Below are 27,629 nucleotides of genomic sequence, written 5' to 3' on the forward strand. Positions count from 1 at the left end.
TTCATATAGCCCAAAAGATGTTCTGAAAGCTGTCTTAGGCACATCCTCTGGTCTAATGCGTATCTGATGATACCCGCTTTTCAAATCTATACGGCTGAATATTGCTGCCCCCTGCAATCTATCCATAACATCATCGATTCGAGGGATCGGAAAGTGGTTCTTTATCGTGATCTTGTTCAGAGCACGATAGTCAATGCACATATGCCATGAACCATCCTTTTTCTGCACCAAAAGCACTGGAGAACAGAAAGGAGATGAGCTAGGTTGAATTAGCCCTTTTTCTAACAACTTATTTACCTGACTCATAATCTCCTCCTGTTGGGCTGCACTGACTCTATAGGGTGGTTTATTAGGAGGGCTACTTCCAAGGATAAGGTCTATGCCATGATCTTCGAGTCTTTCAGGTGGTAGCTTCCCTGGAAGTGACTGAGAGAAGCAATCAGCATACATTTTCAGAAATGACATGCAATCCTTCTCTAATTTAGACATATTCCCAACATTCTCACTATCATCCTTATCCTTAGCAAAAACTAAATACGCTGAAAGATGATTTTTCATTACTTTAGAAATAGCAGCTGCAAATACAACAGGGACAGATTCCCCTTTCAACTTTACATCAAGTGTGAGTGTCTTTCCCTTATGTTGAATAGTGATCCCTTTTGCATATGAATCAATCACTGCATGCATACGGTGGCATCATGGCATACCAAGCAACACATCACAACCCTCAAGTGGAGCAATGTAAAACTCTTCGTTGTCCACATATCCCTATATGTGCAACCGAAGCTTTCCAATGAGTGGTGTGACAGGTTCTGCATGACCCTTACATGCCATTTCAACTTCCCCCATGGCTCCCATCTCATCCTCTTTGATGCCTAGACGGGCTACCATGTCAGTAGAGATGAAGTTGGCTCGTACACCATTATCAAAGAAGATCAATGCATGCTAATCCCTAATTTTGCCCCATGCTCTACACAACTCAGTAGCATCATCATTGGGCTGATCACTAACAACATCACGCACCAATCCCACTGATGTTTTGGGCCTTTTATCCTTAGGATCTCCCTGATTTTCTGATTTTGCAGCTTGTTGCCTATTGGGACAGTTCTTTGCAATATGACCCTCCTGTTCACAAATAAAGCATTTATTTGCAGCCATCAATTCCCTATGTTGTGCCAATGTTTTCAAGCCCTTTCTTTGCTGTTTTGGCCTCTTTTCAGGTTGGTTTTCAAATGCCCCTTTTTTTGCCTTAAACAACTTTTTATTCGGCTTCTCCCCGCTCTCTTGGAAGCCCGAATCCTTTCCACGCAGCAAAGCATCGGCTATAGCAGCAGTCTCTATGAGATAAGACATGCTAGACACAGTGGATTTTATGCAAAAATCCCTGATTCCTTTGGGCAGTCCACATACATATTTTTCCACTTGCTCATGAAGGTAACGGCACGATAAGAAGTGACGGGCAACAATGCATCCCAAAACTTCTTTTTGTATTGATCTAAATTCTTGCATTCCTTTGCATCAAACTTGTTCCAAGCTGTCATGATGTCCACCTCAAAGGTACTAGTCAACCAATTCGATGCAAACATTTGCTTGAATTGTACCCATGTTGACGGTGCTCTACCTTGCATCAAGAGCGTGGACCACCACTACAATGCATTCCCCTTCAAGAAAGTGGTTGCCTTTCGAATCTTAGAGGATTCGGTGAAGTTTCCCCCTGAATAGGCTGCATCAAACTGCTGAATGAAGGTCAAAGCTTTCAGCCTATCTTGTGTACCACTAAAGGACTCAAACTTCACTGCTTTTCCAACCTCATCATAGTCCTTTGCTTCCCCTTTGGGAGTCAAGTTGTCATACACTGGCTGCTGCAAAAAGGGTACATTTGCTGTATTTACATCATGACCAAGCCCAAGTGAAGCATTTGGATGACCAGCAGTCATTCCTTGAGCCCCATAAGCATTCGGGGGTGCAGATGCATTGCCAAACATTCCACTTTGTGCCCCAGGCATCAAGCCAATGCTACCATACATAGGGTTTCCAGCCATACCCGAATACAATTGGCTGCTACATACCATAGGGATTTGTGCCATGCATTCCCGTATGCGGCCCTTGGCCAACCATTACATGAAAAATCGTACTACCACCAAAGTATCCTGGCTGCCCCAACATAGTATCTATGCCCGGCTGTCCAAAATCCATTGGATTGGCACTTCCATAATGGCCTTGCATTTGCATTCCTTGCCCCATAGATACCAATTGTTTAGCTTCATTGGCCTCTTTAGGAGCTTCAAGTGAAGGATTTGGCACTACCTTCGATGCACCTTGCTGTCCCGAAGGTGTAGAAGTTGACTTCTTCTTCTTGCCCTTGCTGTCTTCTTCGGAGCATTCAAAAATCAGGTGAACTGAGGATCCTTTGCCAATTCAGCAAAGAGATTTGCTGCTATCCTCATCCGATTCTTGAACTGGTCATCAAATTCCTCTTCACTTTGCCGGTCATCTACCTCATGACGACTTGAAGGCCCTACATCTTACCCAATAGTAACATTTTCAGCTTGTTGTCCATCATGAGAGCCTTGTCCAAGATTAGGCATTGCATTTCCTTCATTCCCATGAGAATGTCCATACCAAGAGGCATCATCACTGCTTGATTCCATCTCACTGTATGAAGACATGTTGCTGTAATTTCTCAGCTGAGCACAAAAATCAGCACTAGCACAAAGCTTTGGCTTGCAATCAAGTGCCTCAGGCTCACCAAATAAAGAGATTAAGTGATTATCCCGGCAATGGAACCATGGAACCAGCCTTCCTTCTTGGATAGGGTAGTTTAACCTGATTAAGCACTTAATTACAATAATTAGCAAATGAACATAAACTGAAATGCTCACTTATCTTCGTAAACTTGGACAGTGGACACCTTGTTGGCCCCAAAACTGGCGCCCCTTTCGGTATTTCTTTAATTTCAATTGCTGATGGATAAATTACAAGCCGAGATTTCACGATCTCCTTGGCTGATTCAAAAGCCCCTTGCTGTTCCAATAATCAGCACAGCATTCGGGCAAATTGCCCCTTGATTTTCACCCAGGACTTGCTCTAATGGAACCCCAACTAGTCAAATGCTGCCCCAAATTCACAATAGATGGGCTGGCATCTGAAATCCTCACAATTCCACGAATTTCCGGTGCTAATTTTAGCGGACAATGCCTTTGACTGATGGCATGGGTCCCAAGGTGGCTGCTAAACCCTAATTACTGCCGTGATTTAGGGTTTACAGCAGTAAACTCTCTGCTGTCCACCAAATTTGGCAGTACTCTACTACCAATGGCTGAAATTACTGAGAATGCTTGAGCATAGACTGGAGGAGATGAGAGAATGCTGTAGAGAGAGAGAAAATCAGCTGAAATGTATCTTTTGATTCGTAGCTCTGATGACAAATCTGATGGCACTAATAGTTTCAAAAGGGGGGATAAAACACTAGCTCAGCTGGCGAGCCCTCCTCTTCTGCCGCCGCCTCTCTTGAGGCGGAAGAGAAATCCTGCTGCCCCCAGTCTTGTCGCGGCGCGCAATCAATCGTCGTCGCCTCTCAAAGTCCAATCTGATCACCTCCTCTTCTCTCTACCAAGCTCCGAACGGCTGCAATTCCACTTCCACCACCCTCCAACAGCCTTCTCCCTAGTTGCATGGGAAAGTTTTGCCAAGTGGCAGCCTTCTTAATGCATTTTCAGCCATTAAATTAATTTTTCACAATTAATTAATTCTGAAAATTAATTTCAGCCCTTTTGACTCTGCCCAAAATTAAACATGCCCATCTGTAATGAAATTGGCTAGGCCATTTGCAAATTAGAGTGGTTCCCAACCTCTATTGACCCTTAGACTAGCATTAATTAATTAATTAATGCTAGTCCCTAGTGTCACCACTGACACTTAATGGCCAAACAATTGTCCTAGGGTCCAACCTGGTACCAACTGACCACCAAAACCCAATTGGCATAACTTAACACAACTTTTTCCTTTAACACCCACTGCATCCTTGGGGTCCTTGGCTCATTCCCATGAAATAACTGCCATGTGCATCACATCTGCTAAACAACCTTGCACATTTGATTAATAACTTAATCAAATGTTACTAGCAAGATTAAAGCATCTCAAAATTTCACGTCCCCGTGACAGCCATGGTAAAAACTATACCCATCTGCATATCAACCATAGTGACTAGTATACCGAATAGTGACCTCATGGCAAACATGTTAACAAGTAATACCTTGGATGCAAATTGAGTACATCCAAGATCCAATATATACATGAGTTGTCCAACACTAAAGAGGTGAAAGTACTACCTCTCCCTTGAGTATCAAGCAGTACTTTGGACCTCTCCCTCTACTAAGCCTAAAGAATCCTAATCTAAAGTTGGCACAAGCTGAAATGCATCAAGGTAAAGGTACAACAATTGAGAATGGTTTGCCAACTCACCCTCTTCCATCCATTTTGTATCCATTGGTGTATAATCCTAAAACTTCACCAAGTAGCCTCTAGAAACTTTACCTCTTACCTTTCTTTCCTTATGTGCCAAGGTCTACTTGGGTATTAAAATCTCATTTAGCTCTTCAACCTCTAGCTGAATTTTAATAGATGCATCCTCTAGCACCATGGGGGTAACTGAGAATGAGCTACATATGGAGCTAGAGCCTTAGAAGGCTTATTAATAGTAGAATCATTTTTTAACAAAAAAGGCTATCAAATACAAGAGATACACAATTTAGCAAAGGCACAATGGAATGCTTAACAAAAATAACATCTCTACTGACAATAACCTTGCCGATAGAAGGATGGAATAGACGATAGCCTTTACTTTAGGCACTATGGATGATAAAGATGCATCAAACAACCTTGCCATCAACATTATGCCTCTTTTTTGAAAAGGCACACATGCATACGCCAAAGGTTCAAAAGTCCTTGTATGAGAGAAGGCTTAGAACATGTCCAAACCTCATGAGGATTAATAGTCTTTAAGACTCTTGTAGGGTACTCGTTCAAAATATAAGTAGCACACATGACTACATCCAATCAAAAATTATTAGGCAAACTCGTACTTTTGAGCATGTACCAAACTATCTCTAAAGAGAGTGATTTTTTGTTCTCCTACTCCATTTTGTTGCAAGAAGGTGTCGGGACCCATTTAGGCACGGAGATCAAGGCAGACAGTCGTTACACGCAATGAGAGACAGAGAGAGTACGAGAGAGCAGAGTAGTGAGTGAGCACGTTTTTAGGTACAAATGACGAGTGTGTACCTTTGGTTTTTAGATAGATATATATGTGTAAGTACAAGTGCTATGGGTGCGTTCACAACCAAGTACATTTAAAGGCACGAGGCCTTTATTCCCAACAACCTTCCACCTAAAGGCAATGTGCCTTAAGAGGAGAAAAGAATCAGCTAAGTCTAGGTATGTACAAAGCTTAAATACATATATCTATCCAACTCCCATCATCTGCCGGCAATGAGCAAACCGCTCTGCTGGAAGACCCTTCGTGAGAAGGTCTGTAGGGTTATCATCTGTATGCACTTTGACAAGCTCAATGCTTTTGCTGTCAAGTACATCTCTAATAAAGTGGTACTTCACCTGTATGTGCTTTGTCTTTGTATGAAAGACAGGATTCCGTGCTAGCATGATAGCACTCTGACTATCACAATGGAGAACAGGTAACTCTGTGATACCAAGCTCTCCCACCAAACGTAAAAGCCATAGAGCCTCCTTGCATGCCTCAATGGCAACCACATACTCTGCCTCTATAGTAGACAATGCAACACACTTTTGTAGCCTGGGGATCCAAGAGACTACTCCTCCTGTGAAAGTAAACACATACCCAGAAGTGGACTTCTTGCAGTCCGCATGACCAACATAGTCTTCATCCGTAAAGCCAACAACAGATGCCTTGTGCTTTCCAAAGCAGATGCACAACTCCTTTGTGCCTTTGAGGTATCTCATAATACCTTTCACTGCATCCCAATGCTTCTTGCTAGGGGTTGTCATGTATCTCCTAACTACTCCCATTGCAAAGGCAATGTCAGGACGTATAGCAACCATAGCATACATCAAACTGCCAACAGCTTGTTAAGGGCCAATTTCCACCCTTAATATACCAAACAGATACAAAACCTCCATAACAGATAATCAAAATCTGGTTCTAAATGTTGATAATCTAACTTCTCAGATACACATTCTGATCACGATACGCTATTCAATATTCACTATTCATCACCATTAACCTTATCAATGGAATCAGATAATTCGGAATACAGTACAGAGAATCAAATATACACAGGCAAAATCAGGTTACATCCTTTCATTGTCAAAACAGAACTGTCTTCTACAGCAGCGCATTCCCCTTCTCTCTTCCTTCCCTGAATAGTTACATCCAAAAGGTTCATGACTCTTCCATTCAAAAAGGTACAACTAACACCCCTACATATCCCTTACTCCCTAAGGCTCAAACTAAAGTGATAAATAATCCCTAAGGTTATGCCTCTAACACTGGCACACCCGGTGGATACTATTTTCCCAAAATAGTTGACCCGGACCCACAAAATCCCTTGATCTTGCTGTCTTCAAATTCTGATCACTTTTCAGTACTAGTTTACTTTTGGTGTATCTTCCATCATCTGTGCTTCCTCTATGGAGAAATCCACATTTGCATCCTGCACATTTGTAAAAACCACCTCCTGTTGAATTGGTACATTGTAGACATCTCCAACAGGAATAATTGCCGATCTTTCCTGAATCAGATTTTCTTCCTGAATTACTTCCTCACTGTCTTTCTTCACTTCCTCGGGCTCCAAAGTGTCTGAAAAATTCTTCTCATCAGAAAAATCCAATAACCATTGCTGAATATTCTTCCACTCCTCTGATTCTGACACATCAATTCTCCCTCTAAAAACACTTCTGTGTTTACTAACAAACTGAATCAGTGCTTTCAATTGTCTTCATAGTCAGATTGACTACTTTCTGCCTCTTCAGATTTCTTCTGAAACAAATCTGCCTTTCCTCTCTGAACTTTCAAAGCTTTAATCTGTTCTTCCAAAATTTCTGAATCCAATTTTTGAATTGTCAGGGTATGTTTTTGCATTTCCACTGTACTCAACAATTCCTTATTTAACATATTCCGATTAGCTTCTGTTTCTAACTCATCCTTAATCTGAATCATGCTATAAGGTTTCTGCATTACCCCTTCCATCCTTTTCTGTATAGAGTTCCAAACCATATCTCCATTTTCCAATACTTCATTGACCAGATGATTCAAATCATTTACTGTCAAGAATACTGCATCTACATCAACTTCATCTGAATCAACTGAACCTTTTAATTGATTCTCCACATCCTCCAACATCTTTAGTCTGTCCTTCAGCACACCACATTCTGCCATTAACCTTGTGTTTTCTTTTGACAATTCAGTAAGCTCATTATCAAAGGTTAACTTCAGATCTTTTATCCATTCCCTCACTGTATTTGCTTTGATTTCTGCTTCTGACAGCTTCCTGTTCATCATTACAATGGTCTCTTCTTTTTCAATAATCTGACTTCTGAAAAACTCTCCTAATTCCTCAACTTTTTGTGACAACACATCAAAGTTCACAGTTTTGGCTCTTTCATCTTGCATCATAGACACCAATGCTGTATTTGAATCCTTCAACATCTGAACAGTCTGATTCAAGTTATGAATATGAACTTGCTGTTTTTCAATGAACACAATAAGTTCCTGTAGTGATTTAACAGCCAATGAAGCTGTCAAATTCTCCTGATCCTTCTTATCCACATTTACTGAAATATCCAAGTCTTCAATTTTCTGTTTCCCCATCAAAACATCTGATTTCTTCACTAAGTCAGTTTCAGGCTGTACATTTTGCTCCTCTTTCTGCTTTTTGCCCAATCTGATTGATATTTTCTTCACAGGAATCCCCTGTACTTGGCCTTGCCTGCAAATAGGTCTTTTCTGCAACTGACTTTTCAAATCTGTCCCCCATTCACCTGTTTCTTCAGTCTGAATCTGAACTTCCCCTGATCCACAGATTTTATTTTCTGATCATGCTTCTGACTTTCAACTGCTGTCTCTGTCTTTATCTTCTTGGTTGGTGGTTCTGACTCATCAGGCACAGAAGTAGAGATAAAAGTTCTTCTACTACCCCCTGCCTTTCTGTTTTTACCCAAACCAGAACATGACAATGCTAATTGAAAAGAATCCACTTTGGCCCCCTCAAAAATCATTCCCAGAATGGCTGGAATTTTGCTATTACCAGATTGCTTTCTTTTGTCTGTACCATGTACTTCCATAACTAATCTGTTGTACATGATATGTGCCCAATTGAACATAATGCCTGATTCTGCAGCTACCAGTAAACCAAATGTATCTTTGCTCATGTAGTCGAATTTCACCAGAAGTAAGATCCTCTCCATGAACCATGTCAGCTGAATTCTTCTGTTTATACTCTTAACCTTTTTGATTACATAATAGTTCCTGCTTCCTTCTGCAGCTCCAAACTCAGCAACCATCTGCTCATCTGATGCTTTGCTCCATTCTGTTTCTCCTTCCATTGGCAACTTAGGCAAAATCAGGTTGCATCGTTTCATTGTCAAAACAGAACTGTCTTCTACAGCAGCGCATTCCCCTTCTCTCTTCCTTCCCCGAATAGTTACATCCAAAAGATTCATGACTCTTCCATTCAAAAAGGTACAACTAACATCCCTACATATCCCTTACTCCCTAAGGCTCAAACTAAAGTGAAATAATCCCTAAGGTTATGCCTCTAACACAGCTGAAGCATATGGTATTTTGGCCGTTTCAGCCTTCTCATCATCAGATGTAGGACTGTCCTCTGCACTAAGTTTCACATATGGAGGCAATGGAACCCCAATTGTTTTCCCTCCCTCCATATTGAAATGCTGCAAAACTTTGGAGATATACTTCTGTTGAGATGAATAGAGTAAGCCTTTCGATCTATCTCTGAGTATTCACATGCCAAGAATGTGATTTGCATCACCAAGATCCTTCATGTTAAAGCTGCCATGAAGACTTTGCTTCAGTGAGTCCAAGGCATGAGTATCCCTGCCAGCAATCAACATGTCATCAACATACAAAACCAAGATAATCAAGCTGCCATCTGCTGCCTTATTGGTGTACAAGCAGTGATCCACTTGACTTCTACGAAAGCCTTGGGACTACATGAATGTATCTTCATGCAGATCACCATGTAAAAATGCAGTCTTTACATCCATCTGTACAACCAAGCCCAAAATGGTTCTCAATGTAGTCATCTTGACTACAGGAGAGAAAATATCATCAAAGTCAATTCCATGCTCTTGCTTATACCCTTTTGCAACCAATCTTACTTTTAACTTTGGTGAGGAACCAAAAGTGACCTTCATTTTGTAAACCCATTTGCATGGAAGGGTTTTCTGCCCTTTAGGCAACTGCACCAAGTCCCAAGTGCCATTTTTTTCAAGAGATTCCATCTCTGACAGCATGACTTTATACCATTTCTTGATGTCCTGTTTGTCCATTGCTTCCTTGAAGCAAGACCGTTCACCACGATCTGTCAACATGACATAATCAGCCACATTAATTGCACCAGGAACAAACCTGTCAGGTTGTCTAGTAGCCCTAGACAATCTCTGAACCCAATGGTCATTGTTTGTTGGTCGTTCCTGCAAATTTCCATCTTCAGCATGCTGTCCTGGCATTTCAGCATGCAAATCAGCATTAATAGCTTGCTGTCGTGGCTGTTCCTGCACATGTAATGGCTCATTTTCATGGGCAATAGCTGACTGATTATTTCCAGCATCATTTCCTGCATTTACAGGTTCATTTACAGCAGCAATAACCTGCTGTACAGTGGGCACATTTTGCTGTCCAAAAGGTATTTCTTCCCGGAATACAACCCTACGAACCTCCTCAATCTTTTCAGGCTGTTTGTACATACGATCTTCCCGGAAGATAACGTCATTGTTGCGTACTACTTTCCTTTTCTCGGGATCCCACTCTATACCCCATTTCACCCTCGTCACCATATCCTAGAAAAATGCATTTACATGACTTTGACTCAAGTTTGCTGTGTTTTTCTTTACGAATGTGCACAAAAGCCTCGCAACCAAATACTTTCAAATGAGCATATGAAGGTGGCTTTCCCGACCACGCTTCTTGGGTAACTCCCCCCCCAAAGACCTGTTTGGTGACCGATTTATTAAGTGAACGGCTGTCATAACAGCCTCTGCCAAAAAAACCATGGAGTAATGTAGCATGAGACAGCATCGTACGGACCTTATCCTGTATGGTCTGATTCATACACTCTGCAACTCCATTTTGGGATAGATTATGAGGGGCAGCGAGCACCCTCTTTATCCCTTTGCTATCACAAAATGCCTAAAAGGCCTTGGACACATATTCCCCAGCATTGTCAAAGCAAAGACACTTAAGTGTCTTATCTGTCTAATTTTCAATCAATGCCAAGAATTTTTTAAACTTATCAAGCACTTCATCTTTGCTACAAATGGGGTAAACCCATACCTTCCATGTAGCATCGACAAAGGTGACAAAATATTTCTTTCCCCCTATAGATAATCCTAGCCTTTGACATACATCCGAATGTACTAACTCTAGAGGAAAAGATTTCAAAGAAAGTGACTTTTTATGTGACGTTTGTGCATGTTTGCCATAAATGCAATGATCACAATGCTCAAAATCAGCATAATGAAGACAAGGCAAGTAACCCAAACGAGAAAGCACTTTCACTCATGTTTGACTCATGTGTCCCAACCGGCCATGCCACAAAGAAACGCTTGGCTGCTCAATCACGGCAACAACAACATGGTCACGCACACTAGATACATGAAGTGGATACAGAGTATCACTCTTGCAACCTCTGGCAATAACCCTAGATCCCTTACAGATCTTCTATTTTCCATCACCAAAGGTGGTGTGAAAACCATCATCATCTAGCTGCCCTGTGCTAATCAAGCTCTTCTTGAGCTGAGGTACATGCCGTACATGCTGAAGTGTGAAGACAGAGCCATACTGAAACTGTAACTGCACACTGCCAATACCTGCAATCTCACATGCATAGTTGTCCCCAAGATGGACAACACCATGTCGACCCCCTGTATAGGTGGAAAACCACTCACGATGAGGGGTGACATGAAAGGAAACACCTGAATCAAGAATCCAGGTATGCATGTCATCATCTGTATCTGCAAGTAAAGCATGTGCACCGAAGTGTGAAGAGACAAAGAGTACATCACTCCCACTATCACTGTCATGAGTGACTACATTCACCTCTTCAATTTTTACACTGCTCTTCTTAGGCTAACTGTCCTTCTCTTCCTTGCTATCATCTGTCTTCTTGCCTTTTCCTTTCTCTTTCTTCCATTTGTAGAAGTTACATTTAAAGTGGCCCTTCTTGCCACAATGATGGCATTCAACATCTTTGCCACGTGATTTACTGCGCCCCTTGCCATCATATTTGCCCTTTTGTTGTGATCTACCTCTAGTATGCAACGCACTAGAAGACTTACTGGATGCATTATTCTGCCGATTCATCTCTTCCATAAGTAGAGCACTCTCTATATCAGCATACAAAAGGATCACATTAGAATTGCTCATAGCAGTCCTGAATGTATTCCAACTCTCTGGTAGAGTGCAAAGCAAGAAAGTAGCCTTAAATTCCTCATCAATCATGAACTTCAAGGCAACCAGTTGGCTGAAAATGGAGTTAAACTCACTCAAATGAGTAGACATTGCTGTACCCTCTTTCATATGCAAATCCATAAGCTTTTTCAGCCAATACACTTTGCTTGCAGCACTCTTCTGTGCATATAGTTCTTCCAGTCTAGTCCATATAGCATATGCAGAATCCAAACCTTCAATTTTGAAGAGCAAGGCATCAGAAATCAATAGCTCTATGGTTGAGCATGCAAACTCATTCAACTCATCCCAATCATCCTGATCCATGTCCGCGGGCTTTGCCCCTTTGGTTTTGATCGGCTTTGCCTGCTTCTTTTGTAACAAGATATTGTAGCACTGATTTTGCCAAATTGCAAAATTGTGTGCGCCTTCAAGCTTCTTTATGTGCATCAGATTACTGCTGTCATTGCTGCCAGCCATGATTTTCAGCCCAAATGTGACCAAAAAACCAGCAAATGCAGGCCCAAACTGTCACCCAAGTGACCAAGGTACAAACAAGTACCAATCAGCAATAAATGACCACGCAGAAGTACAGATTTCAGATCTGTAATTAAATTTTCAGAAGAATCGAACCATGTGCTACAGCATTATCCAACTGATTACAGTTGTTCCAAGGGCATGTGCATCACATTACATGAGAAATCCCAAAATTTCAGCTGCAATTTCTGTTGTACATGTATCCACGGGCATAAAATTTGACACAAACGGTCAAAAGCCCCAAAATTTTGTGCTCAAAGCATCAAACACACATCTGCATTTCCTCTGTCATGCATAGGAGAGTCCGATTTTGCCAAAATAAAGCAATTTCAGCAAAACCCCCAAATTTTACCAAGTGTTGATGTCCAAATTGCGCAGAATTCAACCTGCATATACATAAAATGACCAAATGCTGCACAAATTTTGCCCAAACTGCAAAAGCCCCAAGTTGCACGGGGTCCAATGTGCATCAATGTCGAGAAATTGGGTAAATTTCAGCCCAATTTGCACATGTATATTAAAAACCCCAAATGTCGGGGACAAAATGTCACAAATTCCTGCAATTTCTGAGACGGATATCACTATCGCATCTTACTCGCACCTAATCTGGACAAATTCCCAAATTTTCCAAGTCTTGCGTGCACTAATTTCAGTGAAATTGAAAGAATTTCACTAAAATGTGAAAAGCCCCAAAAAATTAGAGGGCAAATGTGCACCGACTTCGCAATTTCTGAGTCAAATTCTCCAGATCTGTGTTAAGATCCTTAAATTCGGGAAAAGCCCCAAATTTCTAGGCCACAGTTGCACGAAATTCAGAAGTTGTGCCTCCATGCATGAACACTCGTCAATGGGCACAAGGAATCTCAAATTAAAAATTTTGATTTTGTTAGAGATTATGACGGATCCGTTGACCCGCTAGGCTTCGCTGTGAGCCCCGGCCCCCGCTGACGGTTCTGTCCGTCGCGCGCTTGCCAACAGGCGTCATCAGCACCCGCTGGTCAACACCACGCCATTCCGTCCATCACGCGCCTGCCAATGGGCATCGTCAGCACCCGCTAGTCAACACCACACCGACTACTGCCCACCGCGACCAATCCCGCTGACTTTATGCACCAGTTGAATGCTGATGTCCGTCACGCTTCTGCACTGCAACTTGGATGCACACTGGAACTGTCGCCTCGAGCAACTATCACATATCCACAACCTGTCGCACGCCGTCCAGCCGTCCATCACTACTACACGCCCCCATCAGTCTTGTCGCCCACGCTTACGCTCTGATACCGGTTGTCGGGCCCGATTTAGGCACAGAGATCGAGGCAAATAGTCGTTACGCGCAATGAGAGACAGAGAGAGTGCGAGAGAGTAGAGTAGTGAGTGAGCACGTTTTTAGGTACAAATGACGAGTGTGTACGTTTTGGTTTTTAGATAGATATATATGTGTAAGTACAAGTGCTAAGGGTGCATTCACATTTAAAGGCACGAGGCCTTTATTCCCAATAGAAGGAACATAGTTGTCCACATCTGACAAAAGGATGGACGAGTCTGATCCATCCTATCCAGTACGACACATCCAATAACATGCAATAGCATCCAATCCAAACTGTCCAACTGTTTTAAAGTGCCTGTTTGTGACCATTTAGGGTAAGTTATACAGTTGTTGTAGATGTTATTTAGCTCTCAAGGTCTCCATCCTCTATCCTCAAGCTCTCCATATGTAAGTGTCTTATTTCAAGTCCAAACATTAAGTATGAGCCTTAAAATTATATGTATAATTTTTTTTGCATCAAATGTAGTATCAAACGTATGTTCAAGGTTTATTAGTCCAATTAGTACTAGACTAGTATCAGATGGTACTAATTGAACACCATCGGACATGACAGCCATGGGGAGAAAGGAACTATGCACTAATAAGTGATGCCTATAGAAGGCAAGACAAGATTGAGACATAGCTCGAGAGAAAGAGAGAACATTTAATCATTACATAGATGATCTTATATATTTTATGTTCTTTTTTCTAAGTTCTGCACCAAGAAAAAATGACACCCAAACTGCTCACTATGGCATAGGGCAGGCCAAGAAGATAGAACGATACTCAAGGTGTGTTAAATGTGCACAATAGTGCGTAAAATGCATGGTGCCTAGGATAAGAGGTGGGTGTGACCACAATCAAGCTGGGAAGTCAAAATGTCAACTTTGACTTCCTAGCCCAAAGTCTAGGAAGTTAAAGCCTACATTTTGCAACTTGCAACCTTTGGTTTGAGTTGGGTAACCAATGACTATGCGTCTTGAAACTAGATCAAGCTTGTTTCTCGCATGTATGCAACGCATCCAAACACTTGAAGATGAGACACGCTTGCTCTCTTGGATGTTATATGCCTCTTCTAGAGTAAGCTCCATGAGGGCTTTTGAACAACTTATATTCATGAGACACTCAAGTATATACTGCTCCAGCTCATGAATTTGGTAAGCTTGTGTCATTCAGCACAGATCTTGCACATTCCACAACTATTTTACTCTCTTTATCAAAGTGTGTCAATAATCTTGACAAGGTTGCAGCTCTGCACCCATGAACATCAATTGCCAAGCTGCACACACAGTTTTCCCACAGGCAATAGATCAAACTAAGAGGCATGGTAGAGTGATTGGGGGCAAATTAGCAGTGGGTATAGGCATGGTTGTTGTTACTTCTTGTGTCCAATTCTCACCTAATGCGTAGTTGCATACACATGGAACCAATGCCCAAAATTGCAAACATGTACAATTTATGGAGATACGTACAAGCATAAAGAGTAAAATGTCTAAGAGAGGATTTAGGCTTTTGGAATAAGTTTAGTCATAAACAGAAATCATTTCACAGTCTGTTTCACAATATACCTGTATACAGGAGATAATTTAGAACTCTGTGTTGTCGCAGCATGGGCATTAGACACGGAATTTGCTGGAGCACTCAAAAGAGTTCCTGATTTCTGAAATCCTCCATGCCCTTTAGGCACACCAGGAACAGAATCATTGACATCTTCCTGCAATCAGAACAGAAGGGTGGGCCCATTCAGATGCATAAAGCAAGACCAAGCATAGGGGTAACTTGATGACTGTATGACTACTAAAATAACTTTACTGTAAACTTGCCTCTTCGTGCACAACCCAGAGTTCTTCTGTACTGCTGGAAGGCCCACTAGTACCAATTCTGCTTCCTGTTTGAAACTTCAATATTAGTCAGGTCACTCGTCACACTGTAACCATGCTCGTGGATTTTTCTCTCTTTTTCTTTTAGAGAGGAGGTTTGAACGGTTAGCTTGAAGCATAAAGCAGTAAGAAACGTTCTGGCAATGTCAATTAGATACACAGTTTTCAATTCCAATTTTCCAATACAAAACTCATCTCACAGTGCAAACAAGCGTTACAGACAAACTCAGGCATAGTTAAGTTCAGAGCAAAGCACTTGAATCCCTCCTCCCCTCCCCCCAAGGAGGTAAGTTAACCTCAAATAAAATGTGAAAGAGTTTTAAAGAATATGGCCATGCCTTGCATTGTTTGATCTGTCAACTTCTCAAAAAATGAAACAATCGGTGCATTTTCAAGGCCCTTCTCAACAGGCATCTCAGCACTGCCTTTGTACAAGCTGCTAGAAGAGCATTGTTTTGCATTGTTAAGTTCCTGATCAAATCTGTCATGGATCTTCGTATTTTTCATAACTTTACTTTCCTGCAAACTCAAATTTTCAAGTACTTTGCCATCTACCCAATTATCGGGTTCTTCCCTAAATGTTGGTGTTGCAGCTCTCTGTTTGTCCAGGGGAGATTCGACAGTTTTAAGAAACGGGTCCTCAGTGCTCAAAGCATGCTCATTCTGAAAGTCTTCATGAATGATATCTGTGTGAGTGAAAGATACTCCAGAGAGTTTTTGGATACTTTCACTGCAATCTGGAGAAGAGCTAGTCGTGTCTAAGAATGGCAAACCCTCATCAAGATGTCGGTCAAAAGGGAAGCTGTCAGAACCCACTTGTGAGTTGTTTCCCCATCCAGAAGGAGGGCTTTCAGGTGGAGAATCATTTAGTTCAAAATCCTTGGTCTCTCTACATTTGTTAAGGAAAGGGTTTTCTTTTTGGGAGTTCCTTGCTGACTGACGATTACGTTTGTAATGCTTTTCCTCTTTTCTCCTGTGCAGCTTCAGCAGTTTCTGTCCCTGCTTACTGATAAGATCCGGGCACCTATCCACTAGACTCATATCGGCAACAGCAGTTGTACACTTTTCCACTAGAGGTGTTCGAGTTTCAAGGTTTTCTACTTGTGGTTCTTCTTGGACAGGAAAATTTAGCACATCCCACGTACGTGCTAAAGGAGAAACTGCTTTTACAGTTGATTTCTTGACTTCCACTTGTCTTTCCGCAGCAGTTACACTTGTTTTAGTTGGACAATGAAGAGGCTCCACACCCTTAAAATGGCCAATCTTAGGATGAGTCTCACTCAAAGTTGAGGTTGGCAAGCTTTGTGTGTGTTCATTTGTTGAAGCAAGTTTCACATCATGAGGAAGGTTAGTGTTAATTTGAACTGTTGATAATGGCAAAGGCATTCGTGAACCAAAAGCAACATGAACATGTCGGTCTGCCCTATTTGAACACAGCTTCCTTGCACTAAGAAGAGCAGGTGCAGCATCTTGTTTACCTATAGAACCATACGATGACATCCACTTCAGTATTTTATTTTACATTTACAGTCATTGTTCATAGCTTTGGTTTTTAGAAGTTGTGATAACATTACTGATTGCATTATGAGTTGTTTTATACTTTAGTATGCTCCTAATTAAGATGAATGCTGAAAGACTACTTCAAAGCATATCAATTGCCTTCCACATTTAAAGTCGTTCCCATGATGTTTTGCAACTTTTCTGTGTCAATCACTTGAATGGAAGCTTCCACACCAACTGCAAACATGTGCTCAGCAGGAAGCCATTCTTCATTAGGTTTGACCTCAGTGAATGATTGAGCCAGTCGATTACGCATTGTAAATATCTTTCTCAGCTTGCATACTGGACCCAGAAGGATCACATCAGTTGATCTGGCCACAAGCATAACATGTAAGCCCATTATATCAAAAACCACCCTGTGTGCAGCATACAACAAAAAACATTAGACCTGTGAAAACCTGTTTACCCACCGAAAACTCATTACCCGGAAACAGCTGTGAAATAAATCGGGAACGTGTAAGGCTAAAGTAAGCCATGTGTTCCGCATTATCTGCAAACAACACAGCTGATAATTAGTTGACGAGACTTCCGTCGCCAAAACCACGAATTTTGTTGTCATCTTCCATACCCAAGTACAATCACATGGATGCAACAGCTGACATCAGCTGACAACAAGCTTTCATATAATGTGCTTTCACAAGTGACAAATAAGACCTTAGGGTCTAACGTGCTACTGCATATCCAAAATCTTATCCACTTTTCAAAAATAAGTGTGATCTAGCCACTTTTTTGCTCCAGCCATGCTGATGAGGACATGTATTATTACGCTTAACTCTAAGTAATATAATTAGATCACATATATACAAGGCTGCTCAAGGCAGTCTAGGTGGAATAGGGCAAGAAGCCAAGGTAGGGGGTAATAACATCACTGTGAAAGGTAGAGTGGGAGTGGAAGCACGAGCAGAAGTAAGAGGGAAGCAAGAGCTATGGAGATTCAAGCAAAGAAGAGAGAGGTTGGTGTGTGAGAACTCTAGCAATCACAACGTGTGTCCTACCTTCCTTTATTCTATTGTCATAGTAAGAATAAAGAATAAAATGATAGTGACGAGCGACTACCACCTACAATGTATAGGTGTGCAAGCGGTAAGTACAACTAAATGTAGACAGCTAGGCAGAGGGTGGCTTTTAACCCCCAACAACCTCCCGCTTAAAGGTGAATGTGCCCAAGTGTGGAGAAAATAAGAAAAAAGTAACAAAGTGTACATAGAAGTACAACTGGATGAGAAACAAACGTCATCTTATCCTACGCCTATCATCTTTCCAAGGAAAGTATAACACTCCACTAGAAGACTTTTGGTGAGTAGATCTGTAAGATTCTTGTTAGTCGAGATCTTGGCAAGCTCTACCTGCTTATCCTCAATCACTCCTCTAATGAAGTGATAATGAACCTCAATGTGCTTGGTTTTTACATAAAAGGCTGGATTACATGCCAATTGAATAGCACTCACAGAGTCCGAATGCAAGATGGGAGTCATAGTCATACCAAGGTCTACCACCAAATGGCCTAACCATAGGGTCCTCCTTGCAAGCCTCAGTGGCTGCAATATACTCAGCCTCGATAGTGTCGGGAATAAAGGCCCTCGTGCTTTTTAATGTGCTCGGGTGTGAACACACCCTTAGCACTTGTACTTACATATATATATATCTATCTAAAAAACCTTAAGTGATACACTCGTCATTGTACCCACACAAAACGTGCCAAAATTATTGAAATTTTGCTCATCTGAGTGAAATTTCTCAACATTGGACCCATAAAATTTGGGGCTTTTACTAAATTGGTGAAATTCTATTCAACTGAGTCAGATTGGCTGACATTGGTGCACATTTGGACCCGAGAAATTTGGGGCTTTTGCAAAATTTTGTGAAATTTTGCTAATTTTGCCCGTTTCATGCTTTCAGGAACATGTATTAATGCAATTGGGACAGATTGGTCAATAAAATTTGGGGGTTTTGCTGAAATTGCTCTATTTTGGCAAAATTGGCCTATTCTATGCATGTCAAAGATAGTTTAGATGTATGGTTAATGCTTTGAGCACAAAAAATTTTTGGGGCTTTTGACCGCGCATGTCAAATTTTATGCCCGTGGGTACATGTACAATAGAAATTGCAGCTAACATTTGGGACTTCTCATGTAATGTGATGCATTTGCCCTTGGAACAGCTGTAATCAGTTGTGGAATGTTGTAGCACATGGTTTGATGCTTCTCAAAATTTACTTACAGATCTGAAATTTCTGCTTCTACATGGTCATTTATTGCTGGTTGGTACTTGTTTGTACCTTGGTCACTTGTGTAACAGTTTGGGCCTGCATTTGCTGAATTTTTCGTCACATTTGGGCTGAAAATCATAGCTGGCAACAATGACAGCAGTAATCTCATGCACATAAAGAAGCTTGAAGAAGCGCATAACTTTGCAGTTTAGCAAAAATAGTGCTACAATATCCTATTGCAAAAGAAGCAGGCAAAGCCGATTAAGACAAAAGGGGCAAAATCCGCAGATATGGAACAGGACAATTGGGATGAGTTAAATGAGCTTGCACGCTCAACCATCGAGCTATCGATTTCTGATGCCTTGATGTTTAACATTGAAGGTTTGGATTCTGCATATGCTATTTGGACTCAACTAGAAGAACTGTATGCACAGAAGAGTGCCGCAAGCAAAGTGTATTGGCTGAAAAAGCTTATGGATTTGCGTATGAAAGAGGGTACAACAATGTCTACTCACTTGAGTGAGTTTAACTCCATTTTCAGCCAGTTGGCTACCTTGAAGTTCTTGATTGATGAAGAATTTAAAGCTACGTTCTTGCTTTGCACTCTTCCAGAGAGTTGGGATACATTCAGGAATGCTATGAGCAATTCTAATGCAATTCTTTTGTATGCTGATGTAGAGAGTGCTACTCATGGAAGAAATGAATCGGCAAAACAATGCATCCAATAAGTCTTCTAGTGCTTTGCATACTAGGGGCAGATCACAGTAAAAAGTCAAATTTGATAGCAAGGGACGCAGTAAATCACATGGCAAATGTTGAATGACATCATTGTGGCAGGAAGGGTCACTTTAAACTTGACTGCTACAAATGGAAGAAAGAGAAAGGAAAAGGCAAGAAGACAGATGATAGCAAGGAAGAGAAGAAAGAGGGTCAACCTAAGAACAGCAGTGTTAAAATTGAAGAGGTGAATGTAGTCACTCATGATAGTGACAGTGGAAACGACATACTCTTTGTCTCTTCACACTTTGGTGCACATGCTTTACTTGCAGATACAGATGATGACATGCATACCTGGATTCTCAATTCAAGTGCTTCCTTTCATGTCACCCCTCATCATGAGTGGTTCTCTACCTATACAGGGGGTTGACATGGTGTTGTCCATCTTGGGGACAACTATGCATGTGACATTGCAGGTATTGGCAGTGTGCAGTTGCAGTTTCAGCATGTCTCTGTCTTCACAATTCACCATGTACCTCAGCTCAAGAAGAGCTTGATTAGCACAGGGCAACTAGATGATGATGGATTTCATACCACCTTTGGTGACGGGAAATGGAAGATCTGTAAGGGATCTAGAGTGATTGCCAAAGGTTGTAAAAGTGATACCTTGTATCCTCTCCATGTATCTAGTGTGAGTGATCATGTTGTTGCCGTGACCGAGCAACCAAGTGATTCTTTGTGGCATGGCCGGTTGGGACACATGAGTCAAACTGGAATGAAAGTGCTCTCTCATTTGGGTTACTTGCCTTGTCTTCGTTATGCTGATTTTAAGCATTGTGATCATTGTGTTTATGGTAAACATGCACACACATCTCATAAAAAGTCTCTTTCGCTGAAATCTTCTCCTCTAGAGTTAGTACATTCAGATGTATGTCAGATGCCAGGATTATCTTTAGAGGGAAAGAAATATTTTATCACCTTTGTTGATGATGCGTGACAATGGTAGGGAATATGTGTCCAAGGCCTTTTAGGCATTTTGTGATAGCAAAGGGATAAAGAGAGAGCTCACTGCCTTTCATAATCCACCCCAAAATGGCGTTGCAGAGTGAATGAATCAGACTATACATGATAAGGTCCGTACCATGTTATCTCATGTTGCATTACCCCATGGTTTTTGGACAAAGGCTGTTATGTCAACCGTACACTTGATTAATCGGTCACCAAACAAGTCTCTAGGAAGAGGAATTCCCCAAGAAGCGTGTTCGGGCAAGCCACCTTCATATGCTCACCTGAAAGTGTTTGGCTGCGAGGCTTTTGTGCACATTCATAAAGAAAAACGCAGCAAACTTGAGCCAAAGTCCTATAAATGCATTTCCTAGGATATGGTGATGAGGGTGAAATGGGGTATAGATTATGGGATCCCGAGAAAAGGAAAGTAGTATGCAGCAATGATGTTATCTTCCGGGAAGATCGCATGCTTATATAAATAGCCTGAAAAGACTGAGGAGGTCCGTAGGGTTGTATTCCGGGAAGAAATACCTTTTGAGAAGCAAAATATGCCTGTTGTACAGCAGCAAATACCTGTTGTAAATGAACCTGTAAATGCAGAAAATAATGCTGGAAATGATCAGCCAGCTATTGCCCATAATAATGAGCCATTACATGTGCAAGAACAGCCAGGACAACAAGCTGTTAATGCTGATTTGCAAGCTGAAATGCCAAGAGAACAAGTTGAAAATGCTCAACAACCAGCAAACAATGATCATTGGGTGAGGAGATCATCTAGGGCTACTAGACAACCTGATAGATTTATTCCTGGTGCAAACAATGTGGCTGATTATGTCATGCTGACAGACTGTGGTGAACCGTCTTGCTTCAAAGAAGCAATGGACAGACAGGACAGCAAGAAATGGTATAAAGCCATGTTGTCAGAAATGGAATCTCTTGAGAAAAAGGGCACTTGGGACTTGGTGCAGTTGCCTAAAGGGCAGAAAACACTTCCGTGCAAATGAGTTTATAAGATGAAGGTCACTTCTGGTTCCTCACTGAAGTACAAAGCAAGATTGGTTGCAAAGGGGTACAAGCAGGAACATGGAATTGACTTTGATGAGATCTTCTCTCCTATAGTCAAGATGACTACCTTGAGAACCATTTTGGGCTTGGTTGCAGCTGAAGATATGGAGCTCGTACAGATGGATGTAAAGACTATATTCTTACATGGTGATCTGCATAAAGACATATATACGCAGCAACCTGAAGAGTTTGTTGAAAAAGGGAAAGAGAAGATGGTATGTAAACTCAAAAGGAGTTTGTATAAGCACCAAGAGAATGGTATCATAAGTTTGATACATTCATGCAGTCTCAAGGTTTCCATAGAAGTCAAGTGGATCACTGCTTGTACACCAAGAAGGCAGCAGATGGCAGCCTGATTATCTTGGTTCTTTATGTTGATGACATGCTAATTGCTAGCAAGGACACTCATGCCTTGGACTCACTGAAGCAAAGCCTTCGTGGCAACCTTGACATAAAGGATCTTGGTGATGCAAATCACATTCTTGGGATGAGAATACTCAGAGATAGGTCAAAAGGATTACTCTATCTATCTCAACAAGAGTATATCTCCAAGGTTTTGCAGCGTTTCAATATGGAGGGGAGGAAAACAATTGGGGTTCCATTGCCTCCATATGTGAAACTCAGTGCAGATGACAGTCCTATATCTGATGATGAGACGGCTGAAATGGCCAAGATACCATATGCTTTAGCTATTGGCAGTTTGATGTATGCTATGGTTGCTACACGTCCTGACATTGCCTTTGCAGTGGGAGTGGTTAGTAGATACATGGCAAATCCTGGTAAAAAGCATTGGGAAGCAATGAAATGTATTATGAGATACCTCAAAGGCACAAAGGAGTTGTGCATCTGCTTTGGAAAGCACAAGGCATCTGTTGTTGGCTTTACGGATACAGACTATGCTGGTCATGCGGATTGCAGAAAGTCCACTTCTAGGTATGTGTTTACCTTCACAGGAGGAGCAGTCTCTTGGATCTCCAGGCTACAAAAGTGTGTTGCATTATCTACTACAGAGGCAGAGTATGTGGTTGCCCCCACTAAGGCATGCAAGGAGGCTTTATGGCTTTCACGTCTGGTGGGAGAGCTTGGCATTACAGAGTTACCTGTTCTCCATTGTGACAGTCAAAGTGCTATCATGCTAGCACGAAATCACGTCTTTCATGCGAAGACGAAGCACATACAGGTGAAGTACCACTTCATTAGAGATGTACTTGACAACAAGAGCATTGACCTTGTCAATATGCATACAGATGATAATCCTGTAGACCTTCTCACGAAGGATCTTCCAGCGGAGCGGTTTGCTCATTGCCAACAAATGATGGGAGTTGAATAGATATATGTATTTCAGCTTTGTACATACCTAGACTTAGCTGATTCTTTTCTCCTCTTAAGGCACATTGCCTTTAGGTGGGAGGTTGTTGGGAATAAAAGCCCTCGTGCCTTTTAATATGCTCAGGTGTGAACACACCCTTAGCACTTGTACTTACATATATATATATATCTATCTAAAAAACCTAAAGTAGTACACTCGTCATTGTATCCGCACAAAACATGCTCACTCTCTACTCTCTGTCTCTCTCCGTGCTAACAGCCCCACTGACTGTCTCGATCTTCGTGCTCCCATTCACTACAGACAGTAGACAAGGCCATGCATTTTTGCACTTTCGATATCCAAGAAACAGCATCTCCAATAAAGGTGAAGACATAGCCAAAGGTAAACCTCCTAGTATCTTCATGTCCTACATAATCATGAGTCCGTGTAGCCCATGACTCCAACACCTTGGCCACCATAACAAATGCATATATCTACAATGCCCTTAAGGTATCTCATAATACCCTTCACAGCGTCCCAACGTTGTCTGCCAGGTGTCGCCATATAATAAGCCACAGCTCCCACTGCAAATGCTATGTCAGGTCTGGTGGCTATCATGGCATATATCAAGTTGCCCATTGCGGATGCGTATGGGATCTTGACCATCTTACCCTTATCATCTCACTAGGATAATCTGCCTAACTAACCTTCATATGAGAAGGTAATGGACAGACAATAAGTTTACCGCCCTACATATCGAACCGCTCAAGAACTTTACGAATGCACTCTTTTGTGACAAGCAGAGGAGTCCCTTAGAGCGATTGCGGGTAATGAGCATACCAAGTATATGAGAGGCATATCCCATATTCTCCATCTCAAAGCTCTTCTTGAGCTGAGTCTTCAAAGAGTCTAGCTCATCATGAGCACTCCCAGCAATCAGCATATCATCAACATATAGCACTAAAATGATAAGGCTACCTTCACGGCCTTCTTCATGCAAAGACAAATCCATATCACTACAGGAGTAACCCTATGAATGCGTAAAGACATCAAACTTATGATACCATTCCCTAAGTATCTACTTACGTCCATAAAGACTCTTCCTCAATTTGCACACTAAGTGTTCCCTGCCCTTTTCCTCAAAAACCATAGGCTACTACATATAAATGTCCTCATGTAAGTCCCCATTAAAAAAAGATGTTTTCACATCCATCTAGTACAAGTCTAGATCCATCTGCACAACCAAGGCCAATACCACACGTGTAGTGGTCATCTTGACCACAGGAGAGAATATCTAATCAAAATCAACTCTCTTTTCTTACTTAAAATCCTTAACAACCAATCTGACCTTATATGGTAGCTTGGGACAACTAGGAATACTCTTCAACTTCTACATCCACTTGCATGGCCATGCATGTTTTCCATTGGGCAAAGAAACCAAATCTCATATCCGATTATTTTGCAGTGAATCATACTCAGACTATGTAGCCCTCTCCTAAGAGTGACTATCACCTCTATGCATAGTCTTGCCATAAGTGAGAGACTGACCAGCATCTGTTACCATGATACTATGCGTAGAGGAATCAAAACAATAAGGAGGACATGAGGCTCTAGTGGAGCATCTCAAGACTAGCTATGGAACCTATACGGCATGTACTCTCTATCCAACATCATAATCCTACACAATAGGCAAATCCTGGGCTGCTACATCATCAATTGCGATAACTTGTCTAATTGGAGCTGGCTATACTGTAATAGAAGGTTTCTCCTGGAAGATCACCATGCATTTCTCAATCACTTGCTCTAGTCTCATATGCATCTTTTTCTCATAGAATATAACATCATGGCTATAGATAACCCTCTAATCCTACGAACCCCAAAGGCGATAGCCCATCTCACCTGCATCACCATATCCAATAAAAATACATTTAACAGACTTCAGATCCAACTAATTGCGCTTGTCTTTGGAAATACAAAAAGCCTCGCATCAAAAGACTCACAGGTGTGCATACAAGGGAGGTTTACCCAATCATACCTTCTCTACAACTCTACTACCAAGAGAAATGTATGGGGATCTATTAATGAGATGCACAACAATAGTAACTGCCCCAGCCTAAAAGTACTATGGTAAGTCTGCCTGACTAAGCATACTATGCACTCTTTCCTGAATAGTCCTATTCATACACTCTACAACCCATTTTGGAATGGGGTGTATGGGGTGGTGAACTAATGCTTAATATCCCTCTCATCACAATGCTACTCAAAAGCCTTACGGACATATTCACCCCCATTGTCAAAATGTAGGCATTTCATGCGAGAGTGTGCAACGAAAGAAGAACCTCGAACATAGATAGAGAGAGAGAGACAATCTGCAAGAGAATAGGAAAAGAAACCTGCACTGAACAAGGAACAAATGTTGAATACTACAAAAGAACTGATCGGTCCTTGCACGTAGCCCACAACGTAAGTGAGGGCACTGGATCAGACTAATGATAACGGCAACACCAAAGACGGAGAAAGATGACAAAGTCGAAGGGTGCACCTACCAAAGAGGAATCAAGTGATGAAGCAGCAAGGATATAATCATCGGTACTATACTCCAAGACATTCATCTCCTCTATCTTCACATTGGACTTGAAAACAATACACGATCATTAAAAGATTTGGCATAATCATGCACTTTCCCATTGTCTTTTTCATTGTGCATTTTATGGCACTATAGCCTAATGTGACCCTATTGCCCACAATAATGACATGTCAAAGAGGACTTACGACCACGGGACTTATTACGTAATTGCCCACAAGACTGAGACTTGCCCCTGTCAAGCTGTGATGTTGAGCTAAAATAAACATTACATGCTGAATTAGCCTCTTAAATAGCCACAAAAATGCTTAATTAATCAAAACCCTAAAATATTGCACACTTCGAGAGAGTTTTTAAACAATGCACAATACAAGGTCCCAAAACTTTCTATAAATAGACATGCTGCCCTCCATTCAGCCCAATCTCATTTTTGCAAGTTTCATGCCCTCTAGCTTCACTGTCCACACCTCATTCACAGAGGGTATCTCAACCAAAGCTACAATTGCTGTCTACATCCATCAAGCATCTACTTCCAATCTCCATCACACAGAGTACGTCGATTTCTACTACGTTTGCTGATCAAATACGTGGTCTACAACTAGCGACCTGCTGAACTGCTGCGTTTATGATCTACAACTGCTGTATGGACTATCACGTCATCATACCTGCGTTTTTACTACCGACAGCCTGTCACATCATGATACCTACGTTTTTGCTGCCGTCAACATGCACATCATCATCAGCTTGCTGTGTTTGCAATTTTCTCTCTCCTTTGCAACATTGATCTAGCACCACATATTGTTGCATTTTCTGTTGTCCGACATCTAGAGGCTGTCTTGCTACATTTCGGAATCCATCAAGAATGGATACACTACCGCTCAACACCTTTGTCTCAATCCTCAAGACACGAGAGTTCGGGATACAGTTTTCATTCCTACACAGTTCATTTGCTGCATGAGCATTATATATTCAGTATTTAGTCATTTGTTCAAATTCCACTGTGTTCATTATCTCTGAGTTACCCTAACCCTAATTGTGTTCTTTTGAGTTTATGCTTTGTCGTACACTTTCATTTATGTTTCTCTGTTAGGATATTTCTTCACATGGTATCAAAGCAAAGTTCTCTTCCACGAAACCTTGGCCTTTGATTTGAAAGCCCTTCACAAGAAGCAAGAACAACAGAAGGGCAAGATGACTTCGAGCACATCTTCACCACATCATCATGATGCTCCTAAGCCTAGAACATTGAGACACGCGACAGAGTGGGCTTTGTGAAGAAAGCTCCTAGGGTTTGTACCAAGGAAACACAGTGTACAACCAGGACAAAAACACAAAGACACAAACACAAACATAGAAAGAAAAACTCAAGCTCACAAACTCAAACACAAACAAAAGAAGGGGGAGAAGAACACAACTCTAAACTGAATGAATATTATAAATGAATGTAAGAGTGTACAGATACTCAAGGGTAGACCAAAGTGTCGAAGAGTGACATCCACCGAAGACAGATCCCAAGTTTGTGACCACCAATCGGAATGTAGAATGGAGAGGATGCAGCAAACGCAGGTGTTAAGGACCCAGAGCACCAATGGATAAGTGTGGAAGAGGGCTGGCAGCTATTGCCAGATGAGGAGTTCTCACTTGATGGAGGGCTATCGCCTGGAGAGAAAACACCAAACACAAGCTGTAGATGCAGTCGCCAACTGCCGCAGATGAAGAGGTCCAAACACAGCAGCAGGAGGTCACCTAATGAGGGAGATGGGTTGCCAGTTGTCGCCTACACATTGGAGGTA

The 27,629-nt window shown here is 41.6% G+C and overlaps 1 protein-coding gene across 11 annotated transcripts in view; it reads right to left on the bottom strand.

Moving 5' to 3' along the window:
• Positions 1-27,629, bottom strand: part of LOC148010129 (uncharacterized) — a 96,390-nt gene that overhangs the window by 15,825 nt on the left and 52,936 nt on the right. For 10 of the 11 annotated variants that reach the window (XR_015689662.1, XM_087672486.1, XM_087672487.1 and 7 more), the window contains 5 exons: positions 17,356-17,435; positions 17,045-17,256; positions 15,724-16,863; positions 15,329-15,393; positions 15,074-15,219 (listed from right to left, as the gene is read on the bottom strand). Coding sequence is in view for 10 of the 11 variants with exons in the window: in XM_087672486.1 (XP_087528612.1) it covers positions 15,074-15,219; positions 15,329-15,393; positions 15,724-16,863; positions 17,045-17,256; positions 17,356-17,435 (1,643 nt within the window). In the remaining variant the exon portion in view is untranslated. The remainder of the gene's footprint in view (positions 1-15,073; positions 15,220-15,328; positions 15,394-15,723; positions 16,864-17,044; positions 17,257-17,355; positions 17,436-27,629) is intronic. The other variant, XM_087672489.1, reaches the window with a different exon arrangement.

Source organism: Lygodium microphyllum, chromosome 30 (genome assembly GCF_053477565.2).
Source record: "Lygodium microphyllum isolate KBCC chromosome 30, Lygodium_microphyllum_v1.1.10, whole genome shotgun sequence".
Classification (NCBI taxonomy): Eukaryota; Viridiplantae; Streptophyta; class Polypodiopsida; order Schizaeales; family Lygodiaceae; genus Lygodium; species Lygodium microphyllum.